Genomic DNA, 11342 nt, shown 5'->3' on the forward strand with positions numbered 1-11342 from the left:
AAGTTCTGTGACTCCAAAGAACCCTGACTAATATGGGGGTTATGAGGTAGTAGGGAAAGAGAGACAGAGGAGAGAGAGATTTTTCATTCTATTCCCCAGAGAACCTTGACTAATACTCTCAACCGTGACAGTGCTCAGTCCCTTAGAATCAGAGGTATTTCTAATCTCAAATTCAAGGGCTATTGAAAGAATAAAGGTCTAGTTCTCTCTCAAGAAGAGTCCTTGGACCTATCACTGTTTTAAGCCCAGGTTTACAGAGCATTTTTGTGTAACTACTGCTCCAAAAGCACTTATTCATCCTCAAAACTCAGCCTCCAACTTATTTCTTTAAATAATGAAAACTTGTCACACTTAACTCCAGTGGGAAGTAACCTATATTGAACAGGCATTCTGGTTTCTTAACTCTAAAAGCAAATGCCCCCTTAGTAACATGAGCAAAAGGAGCCAAGAGGTTGCTAACAAAATACAGATTAAAGTACTTAATTGAACGTAGCCACTTCCAAAGGCTCTCCTAGCGGGGCAGATGACGCAGAGTCGGGTCTTAGGAAAGTTAGCCTTTTGGGTTTTGTTACGCGCGGCAGTTCCCCAAGTTCCTATGTGAAATGGCTCCATTCTTTCGCTAAGCATCTAGACTGCTCCAGATTAACCAAACTGCGGCGCCTTAAATGAGGTGGAACTGCGCCGCAGCTGGAGCCTGTAGGGAACTCAATTTGCACCGCACTGAAAGTAAACTACCATTATTTCTCTCCTCCTCCGCGTCTTCGACCTCAATTCTTTTCACTTGACTAAATTTGTTATTTCTTTTAAGTTCATCTGCATGCCGACTCTAAGTAGTTTTACCTTAGAAAGGGTGCGCTCAGCTAAGATGTTTGACCACAAGGACTTCCACAGACTCTCTCAGACTTAGCCTTCACTCGGATTCCTACACGGGCATCTATGTGCTTGCTGGGTTCAGTCCAGAGCCTTACTGAAGCCATGTTGCTGTCTCCCTAGATATGGTCAACCAGTGAAGCTCCACGTTGAAGCTCCACGAGTCTCCACAGGATATAAAGCCAAGACAGACAGGAGAGGAGCAAGATGCAGCAGCGGGACACTTCTCACCAACCAAACCTTCCACAGCTAAGCGCGCTAACTCCACCTCCTCCACGCCGTCCAATCAGAGCTCGCTCAATCGGATCTTTTGGGCTCGCGCCTACCCCGGAAGCCACCCTGATTTTGCAGCCACACTTGGGCGGGGCCAGTCTTTCTACTGGCTCCCGTAGCTGCCCGTCGCGGGGAGGCGGGAGCCGGCAGGAACCGAGACGCTAGCGCCTGCGCAGAGTGAGGCTCGCGGCGCGCGGGAAGCTGCTACCGGCGCCTAACCGTTCCCCGCCTCCTGGACGTCGGCTCTTCAGGCGGAGCCTCTAGGAGGAAGAGGAGAACAAGAGAGAAACTCTTCTGGCCCGGGACCGCGGCCCGGGCGGGACCCGGGGCCGAGTCGCCTAGGCGACGTTGACCGAGACCGAGCAGGTAAGTGGGCGCTCCTGCCTGGCTGTGCTCCGGCCGTCGGACAACGCCGCGGTACCAGGGACCTCTTCCCTTCTCTTAGACTCAATAAGACATGGGTGTTGTCCTTTCCCCCACGTGGTGTCTCTGCAGCCTGTGCAGAACAGTGGCGGTGAGTTTGCCATACTTGGAGGAGAGCAGCAGTTTGGGGATGTAAGAAGCGACTCAAAGCTGGAAATGAGGCCCGGGGCACGGCTGCCGTTTCTAGGGTCCAGCTCCAGCTCCAGGAGACTACAGTGTGAACCACGGCAGTGGAGCATCTTTCTGGCTCTCGCTCTACAATATTTCTGTCTTACTGCTTTTTCCTGAAATGAGAAAGATGACTGGGATCTGTGTGTAGCTGAGGACCAGAAATGGGGGTGATCATCTTTGGGGGGCGTGACCAATGTTAGACCGTGTTTGGATGAAGCATCGTGGCCTAAAGAAGCGGAGATGAGGTGGTTGGACAGAGAAATATGGTTACCTGGGAGAACATTGCTAAGCCAGCATCCCTAGAGCTGTTTTTATATAGAACTGCTTTAAAAAATCCTGGAACTTAGTGAGCATGGCGCCGACTCCCTTGCTTTCCTAGAATGAAGCATCCAAGATCGTAACCTCTTTTTGTAAGTTGTTACATTGATTTGTGCAATGATGATTGAAGGAATGTACCTAAAATGCTAAGCAAATAGCACTTCAGATTGATTGTTGAGTCTGAGGACCTTGGAGAGAGCAATATCAAGCTGGTCAGAGTTCATCTATAGGACCAGCTTTGCTCTGTGTGGAATCATCGTTCATAAACTGATAGTTGTAAAAAAGAAAAGTTGGACCAGGCATGGTCCTGCACCATTATTTCCAGCACCAGAGGCAGAGGCAGGCAGATCTCTGAGTTGAAGGCCAGCCTGGTCTACATAGACGTGCCAGAAATATATAAGAGACCCTGTCTCAAAATAATAAAGGCTCTTGAAATGGAATTTTTTAAAAAAAGTGTTCCCAACTTAGTTGTAAGCTTACTCTGTAGAGACCTGTTTCTGAAAATTGGAAAATAATATAAATTACTTGTGTCCAATATTTTCATTAATATTGGTCAGTACTGGGTTCTTTCAAGTGGAACTTTTTAATCATAGGAAAAATTAACAGCCATACCTGTTATGAAAAAACAAACATGCTGCTTATGTGTTGGAACTTTCATCTGAACTATGGTATTTCAGATTCTCCCTGAGAATCTGTTCATTCTAGAGCCTTCTGCTATGGTGTCATGGCCCCTCTGGTCTTACATGGTGGGCATTAATGCTGAAGAGGTAAATTTAGTCGGTCTTGGGTTTACTTATAGGAATTGTAACCACTGTCCTCCACTCCCCTAAGAAATATGCTGTTCCCTGCATCTTTTGGGTCCTTGTTGTGTTAGTTCGTGGTAGTTTTTTTCCTGGAAGGGCATCTGCTCTCCCTCTGATACACTTTATTGGGTCAGTAATCACTCATCCCTTCAGCAGGAGCCACTGGTTTTACTAAGATTAGCCACACCCTGGTTGCCTGGGGACAATCACACCTCTCCAAGCTTTCAGGAAAGAGCAGTCTTTAGGTATCAATTTTTTGAAGATGAAACAGGATTAGAAAGATTAATAGGCAACCATTCCTGATCTGTATGCCTTTGATCCTGGGTGTGTGTGTGTGTGTGTGTGTGTGTGTGTGTGTGTGTGTGTGTATCATGATCCTGCCTTTAAAATAAATAGGCAAGAGTCTGAGCCTGAAGTCATCTGCCTTTAATATGCAAATGTTATCTATGGAAAAAATAGGGTTGGGAACTAGATGGGTCAGTAGCTAAAGGTGCTTGCTGTCAAACCTACCGACCTGAGTTTTTGACTCCTAGGACCCACATGGGGTAGGCAGAGAGGACTTTTGCCTGGTCACCTTTGACTTTCAATGAGCCATGGCATGTACCAAACTGACATGCACACAAATACTATTTTAAAAATTAAAACTTGAAAGAAAACTTTGGCCAGAGCAGAATAGATTTGATATTCACTTGTGTTCACTTTACCTTTGCTGTCCTACAGTCACTGGATCCCTAAGGAGGCGGCATTCTGGCAGAGGCCTCTGGCAGCAGACCCAGAGATGGCATCAGTAGATTTCAAGACCTATGTGGACCAGGCCTGCAGAGCTGCAGAGGAATTTGTCAACGTCTACTACACTACTATGGATAATCGGCGGCGGCTGCTGTCTCGCCTGTACATGGGCACGGCCACTTTAGTATGGAATGGAAATGCCGTTTCGGGACAAGAATCCTTGAGTGAGTTTTTTGAGATGTTGCCTTCCAGTGAGTTCCAAATCAACGTGGTAGACTGCCAGCCTGTTCATGATGAAGCTACGCCAAGCCAGACCACGGTCCTTGTGGTCATCTGTGGAACAGTGAAATTTGAGGGCAACAAACAGCGGGACTTCAACCAGAACTTCATCCTGACTGCTCAGGCGTCACCCAGTAACACAGTGTGGAAGATAGCGAGTGACTGCTTCCGCTTCCAGGACTGGGCCAGCTAGTGGGGGTGACAAAGGCAGCTTGGCTTTAGCCAAGCTCTGCAGAGAAATGCCAGTCTCAAATCTCAGGACGTGGAGAACACTAGTTCATTTTTGTTGTCACAGCAGCACTGCAAACTGGATGTTCGACTCCTAGAAACCCCTTTCCTGGTTATATACTGGTTTGTCATAGTTGCCTTTTAAAAGTAGTAAACTTTCTATTTTTCTACTTACTCAGTAGAGAACCTGTTTCTGGAAATTGACAAATAAATATGCTGCTTCTCTGCCTAATATGTCTAAATCTTGAGATGTGTGGAGGTGTGTAAAAATCAGAAAACATGAAGCATCTATAGAGGTGGGAGGCTGAGCTCCTACCACAGTGTGAACTTGGGGAATCCAGAACTAGGGGAGTGGGGGGGTAGGCAGGGCAGCCCTATTCATATTGGAATCCTTGAAACATTGGGAATTACCTGTCCTGGGTCCACCCTTAATGTGTGGTGTGTACATAAGCGTACATATGAATATATGTGTGTATGCACCTCACAGTTGGCTTTGCTCTTGACACCTGAGATGGCAGTTAGTGATAAATGGGAAGAGTTAGCTGACAGCTAAGTACTGCTCTACCAGAAGCTCTACCAAGGTTGGAGGGAGTGTCAGAAGCTATAACTACAAAAGATTCACCTAAAACTTTTTATGTCTTAGTTGTCATTTGATTTGACATATGATTAGATCTGACCAATGAAGCAGAAGTTGATGATTGAAATGGGGAATTTTGCATCAGTAAACCCTCACTTCTTTCTCTGGCTGCTAGACCAACTGGTCATGCCTTCAATTGGGGTTACAAGACAATTTGTCCTTGCCCTAGAGTTAGAATTCTCATGTAGTCCTCTAAGGTAGCCCTAGTCTACCTCTGATATCACCTATGTCTTGGCCTGTCACACCCATAAAATAACAGCTGCAAAGCCACATCTAGAGTGGTCAAACCAGTCCTACAGACTTGGTGAGAAGATGAGACTCAGACATTCAAGCGGTGATGCTATTAAAAATTATGAAATAACAATGAGATTTCCAGCATGTTGAATTGACCAAGATCCTGGAACACTAAACATGGCCCCTTAGGAAGACACAGGGAAGAAGAGTAGAAGAAACAGTTTCTGAGTTTTAAATATCACACACTTGTCACCCAAAGGTGACCTTGATACATATGCCCTGGAGTCAAAAGAATTAAATTAGTTAAACTCTACCCTATTTGTCCAAAACAGCAAAAACAGAATTGTGTTGACCGCTAGGTTCCTGATTTCCTGCTTCTCTAGGAATGTTTGAATCTGAACTAACTTGGTTCTCAAGCTTTGCTCAATATCCATTCCACACCTCACCCTCATTTCTCTCCTGCTAGAGTCCTCCAATTCAACCTTTCTGCTCTCCCCCAAGTTCTTGTTCTTATACCCTGCCCTGTCAGGGTTCCCTCCACACCAACCCACCTTTTCCTTTGCTGTTCTTGCCTACTTCTACTTTACCAGAATGCACTCCATACATAGGCCAAAGGCAAACACTCTGCTGTCACCACTAAGCGGTCTCCTGTTTGACCCAGCAAACATAAGGACATGAAAAAAGTACTCAGTAAGAAAAGAGGTACCTTTTTCTGTGACAGCCACATTTTGTTTTCAGAATAAAGGCAAAGTTTGCTTCAGCCACAAATCCTCATTTGTAGTCTATTTCAAGTTCCCTGCTAGAGTGTCTGCTAAATTGAGAGGTCTGGGCTCTGTTCTAACCTCTTTTGCTTTAACAAAGACATGTTTTTGGTGCTGCCTTGTTGGAAAAGTGTGAAAATGGTATTTACTTCTAACAGTGAGGATAATTATTTGCCAAGTTTTCTTTACTCAGCAGTAATGGGAGAAACATTAAGGACAGAAGAATCTTATTTTCAAACTCCTAAGTCTCTAGATAGACAATCTGTTTGACTCTTGCCTCCCCATTCCCTGATTAGATGGATTCCCTAGAAAGAACTGAGAAACACTAGGATTTGCAGTGTAGGGCTGGACGTTGAGGACCAGCGTGGACAGACTTAGGGGCTGGAGATGGTTCAACTCGTAAGAGCACTTGCTGCTCTGGCAGAGAACCTGGGTTTAGTTCCTTACATCTACATGGTGGTTCACAGTTGTTTGTAACTCAAGCTTCAGGAGCTCTGATCCCTTCTGTAGTCTCCTTGTGCATCAGGCCCACAAGTGCATACACAGACATGCAGGCAAAACATCCATACAGTAAAGTTAATTTTGGTTGACAGTGGACAGGCTTGATCCTGACCCAGAGGCTGTGACATCTACTGATGGACCTTGGCCAGAAGAAAGCTGATAGCATAGGCCTGACCACTCTAGGGCAACCAGGATAGTGTGGGGGTATGGAGTCATTAGGGGGGGGATCTCACTGTCTGAACATCATCATCTTAGATTTCTAAACAAATCTAAGTGAGCTGTAGATGGTAGGCAGAATCTACCATCTACAGCTCACTTAGATTTGAGAGGAAACAACATTAGAGACCAGTGGGGTCATATTTTGCTGATCAAACGCAGTGAATAGAAACAGTAAGTACAGCAAGTGGTGCCTCTAAGATGGGGTCTCAGTGTTTCCAGGCTGTTCTGGAACTCAGGCTCACGTGTGCTTTCTGACTGCTCATGGAGTAACTGAGGCCTATAGACACATGCAACTGCACCCACGGTCTTGGTATCAGAAGAGTGTCTTCCTGTCATCGGTAATGTTTGTCTCCTTTTAGGGAATTACCAATTTTACTGAGTTTTCTAATAAACAGCTCGTGTCATTGATTTTTCTGGTTTCAGTTTAGTTGGCGTCTGTTCTTTATTTCCTTCCTCATGCTTATTTCAGTCTTTTTTTTTTTTAAAGTTCTTCCATTGAAAGTGCTGAGATTAGAATATGCCACCATGACTGGCTAATAAAATAGTTATCACAAGCATCCTTTGTGATTGAAAACTAACAGCTCTAAATGTCCCTGATATTTTTAAATCATAATGTTGTCATAAGAGGGATTATTGTGCAGTCTTAAGAATAAAGAACAGACCTTTTATGTGAAATGATTTATATAATGTATTTGTGTTTGATAATCAGAAAAGCACAAACTTTGTAGAATGCACAGGCATTCTAAGGGCCACTCAAGGCATGTTGCACCATTTTCGGCTTATTGCCAAGGTAATTGATTTGTGAATGTAAAATGAAATTACAGTAGGTACGAAACTTCTAGAATCATAGATCAAAAATTAAAGACAGATGTTTCTCTCACATTAGCTTCTAGAATTTTAATGTGTCGTTACCAGGGTCAACTTAGTGGAAAGGAGAGAACTGACTCCTACAAGTTGTCCTCTGATCTTGCCAACATATGATCCCCTCCCGACGTAATTAAAGAAAAAAAAAAAAGAAAAAAGAGACTCCTCTAATGTATTTAAAGAGAGATGAAGCGTTTGGGTTTTGGAATCTACAAGAATATTCCAACGTAGGTATGGAAATAGCTTTACAAAAGCGCATTCATTCCCCCCTCCCCCGGTCATTACCAAATGCACTTGTGAGAAATGGCTAAAGATAGAGTGTATATGGGGGAGGGGAGCAGTTAAGTAACAATGTGCCCAGATTTAAAGCAGGTGAAGACTTTTGTGGTCTGTTAAAATTCAACTTTTGAGCTGACCCATAATTGATGCACTGGAAAGTAATCTCACTGGCTGGATTTTGGGGCCTGGGAACCGTACAAGAAAAGTGGCCCATGACAACACCGCGTGGTTCCTCCGTCCACACCAACGCACGACTTGCTCTCTCTCTGGGCCGCCGGGAGGCTCCAGCGCGGCCGCGTGGTAGAGATGGCTGCTCGGCTTGGAGGGGATGTCACAGGACCGCAGAGCCTCTCACTTCTGTAAGACTACCACAGCGCCACATTTTAGGACATGGGGGTGTCAACGTCATCACCTCGCGACCACCAAGAACCAATTACAAGAGGGTTCCCCGAGAAACTCAACGGCAAGCAGAGTGACCTGGTCCCCAGCTGCTGCCTGAGTCTCCTAGTGTGAGGGACAAAGCGCTGCCTGGCCTGGGAGGCTATACCAATCAACTGGCTGCGCGCAATGGAGGGTGTGGCCCAGTTTGTTGTGTGTTCCAGAATTGGACCCTACTCATATACAAATGAGAATTGTCCTGTAGCATTCTTTATCGGCTGGTGATTTCTTGTTGATTTGAAGAGGTTCTTTGGCGTCTGCCTTGTTATCTTACCAGTCCCTTGGCACAAGGATATGTATGGGTCAGATCTGTAGTTCTGAAATCCAGATGATCTGAAGAAAGGTTAAGGCAATGGTTTACTGAGGGGAAATGAAATGAGGTCAATAGAGTCAAGCAGGAGTCTGAACCAAAGTTCAGGGAGCACAAATGAAAGTGGTGATCAGGATTTAATCCAGACTTTAGTTACTTTTGTGTAGAAGAAACTTTGTGATAGAATTGATGTTATAAAAGACTTACTAATAGATTTTCAAAGAAGACATTAAGTCACACAAGTGGAATTTAGTGAAAGGAGCTACCTAGAAACACCACCAAAGATTAGTAGTATACTAACCAGGCCTGTTAGAAGAAACAATTAGGACGCTAGCATGCAAATGTATATTCACAACAATTGGCTAGCCACTAGCTCCGTTGCTGAAGACATTCCTCTAACAGGCAGTGCAAGGTGGGGGCAGGGAGCCAGTGTAAGGTTACAACCATCCTTAAGTCCAGGTCTGCCTTTAAGACCCCTGGGTAACAACCATTCAACCCCCTCCCAATGCCCCCAAGCAAACAAGCAAACCAAAAAAGCCGTACTACAACAAAACTGGTGTGCTTAGAATACTTCTGACAAAATGTTATATCTTTGCTGTGTAAATCTACCATTTGCCTGAGCAGCCCTTCAGTATCCTTTGTTTAAATTGTTCAAAGTGTAACCTGGAGCCAGGACCCAAAAGGGACTTAAGAATGAAAGCATATGTAAAATGCCTAAGGTAAGCTAATAAAACCTTCCTTTGCTTTGGGCCTTAGCACCAGTTGGCCAGACACTTTAGTAAAGAGCTTTCCCTTCATTAATCTCTAAGTGTGCAGACTGATTTCTCACAGGGAAGTCATGTTTCTATAACAACTTTGTGGGCCTAAGGACTCAGTGTTTTCTAGCAAAAGTACATTAAGATACAAATCCACTAAGAGTTTGTGAAGAGTAAAGCTTGTGGGCTGTGAGGTACTCGACAATTAGGATGTCCATACTATTGGGTAATAGCTTCAAATCCTGGAAAACTGAGCTGGGCAATACTGAGTAATAGTCCCTGGCCATAAAACAATTGCTTGATTCCTTGCAGATTTTCAGCTCTACCTGCAGAAACAATACACCTGGGCACCAAAAGACCCACCCAGATTCAAGTTAAAACACACACACACACACACACACACACAGGAGTGGGGGTAGGGAAGGAGAGAGGAGGGTGAGCTGGAGAACACACATTTCCTGGTAGCTACCCACTGATGTGTGTAGACTTATATCTAAGTGTTGCAGCTCTGAGGTGAAAGACTTGCCCCACAGAAATGTTACAGCTCTGCTGGGAAAAGTGAGAGTGTAACAGTTCTGTTCTTCTCTGCTTTAGGGGAAAGTGTTACACAGCTTGCTGCACAGCAAACCTCACATAACTAACCTCACAAAGATTTTACTGGGAGGGAAGACTCCAGAAGGCTGCCTCTGCTCCAGGAAGAAGCAACAGCAGTGAGCTGAACCATAGACAGAGCTTAACCAGGATTTCTTAGGGGAGGAGATTATCAGAGCAGAGATTTCCAGGGTCAGGATTACTGGGTTTCAAGTCCTGAGTTTAGGGGGCTCAACAATTGGTGGGTTTTCCTGCTCAGGGATTTGTGGCTTTTTTTATTTTACACCCCTTTTCTGCACTGGGCCCATGGATCAGGATGGGAAGACTATCCAGGCCTCAAGCAGCTTTGGCTGAGGTGACTGGCTATCTCCCAGAAACCAGTAGGCGGAGGCTGAAGAGGAGATGTGGTTGCCACAGCAATTCCTGAGGTGATGCCCCGCTTGGGGACTACAATATATACCTGTCCACCAGCCCCTCTAAATGCACTCAACTTTCATCCCATAGAAATGTTGGGGCCCCTTGCTGGTCCAATAAAGCCGTCTCAGCCTGTTGAACTGGAATTAAATGCTTCTCTGTCTCATTTTCCTTACACATAGAATTACCTTTTGAATGTTTATTCACATAAACATTTCCCATAGTACCGTGCTATTACTTAAAGATTAAGCGGTTCACAGCTCAGGGTTGGTTCATCAGTATAACGAAGCCTGCTCCACTCATGGAGGTTGCCTTATGGTTGGCTCCTTAACACATCTTGTAAGAATTACATTATTCCAAATCACACAAAATGGTTTTACTTATGTTCCAAACTGGGTTGTAAGTCAAGATTTCATTCTTCTGTGTAGCAAAGCAGTTATGGCTTACACACACACACACACAGACACAGACACACACACACACAGACACACACACACATTAAAATACATTTCAAGTTATATTCTCAATATATATTGAAGTCATACATAGTTTAAAGTAGCGTCACCTTGAAATTGAAGTGAACTTGTATTTCATGTAATTGGCTTAACATCGCCTCTTTGCAGCAGGAGCTAGTTAAAAATAAGAGCAAGACATTTGCAAAGTTAAAGGAGTTATCAATCTCGTATTTCTAGTTGAAATAGCCGGCTTCCACAGCCTAGAGAAAGACAGGGTCTGTATGCAGACAGAAGCCAGCTTTCTAGAGGATTACGAACATACCAAAGGGAGGAGAAAGCATTATTTTGATAAATGCTCAAGGGAATGACCAGAGACCTTCTATTCTCAGCAAGAAGAGGTCTAGCTGGCTGGTGGCAGTAGGAGGGCGACTTGGTAAAGCTTTAGCAGTAGGTGGAAGTATAATCAACATTTACCAGGAACTGGAAGTGTCAGAGCAGGATTTTCAAATGAACAGGCTTTAATTAAGATCAACAGTGGGATTTAGAGCGGAAGGATTCAATACGAAGCAGCGCCAGCCTTCCCGTCCCACCTTGGCCGTGCCCTAAGCCAAGACTTGGCCAAACGCAGCACCCGGGAGTGCTCGAAAATTCAGCTTCCAGCAACCTGAAGACCAAAACTCCGCTAAATAAACCTGTCCCCAACCATTGCTGTCTTCTGCGCAGGCGCGGCCTTGGATAGCCACGGGTGGTAAATCCGGGATCTGCTAGCTCTTCTCCCTGCCCAAACTCA

At 44.8% G+C, this 11342-nt stretch overlaps 1 protein-coding gene and 1 long non-coding RNA gene across 2 annotated transcripts; one reads left to right on the plus strand and one right to left on the minus strand.

The window, feature by feature from the left end:
• The first annotated feature begins 1403 nt into the window (after window positions 1-1403).
• Window positions 1404-4326, plus strand: Nxt1 (nuclear transport factor 2-like export factor 1). The gene is made up of 2 exons (NM_001106521.2): window positions 1404-1509; window positions 3579-4326. Exon 2 carries the CDS (start codon window positions 3637-3639, stop codon window positions 4057-4059), a length of 423 nt encoding a protein of 140 aa, NP_001099991.1. The 5' UTR covers window positions 1404-1509; window positions 3579-3636; the 3' UTR covers window positions 4060-4326.
• Window positions 4327-7330: 3004 nt separating this feature from the next.
• Sert1 (Sertoli cell protein 1) lies at window positions 7331-11311 on the minus strand. The gene is made up of 3 exons (NR_130708.1): window positions 11027-11311; window positions 10663-10726; window positions 7331-8360 (listed from the first exon to the last, which is right to left on the minus strand). It is a non-coding gene; the product is annotated as a Sertoli cell protein 1 (long non-coding RNA).
• Between the last annotated feature and the right edge of the window lie 31 nt (window positions 11312-11342).

The sequence above is a fragment of the Rattus norvegicus genome, chromosome 3, assembly GCF_036323735.1.
Source record: "Rattus norvegicus strain BN/NHsdMcwi chromosome 3, GRCr8, whole genome shotgun sequence".
Lineage (NCBI taxonomy): Eukaryota > Metazoa > Chordata > Mammalia > Rodentia > Muridae > Rattus > Rattus norvegicus.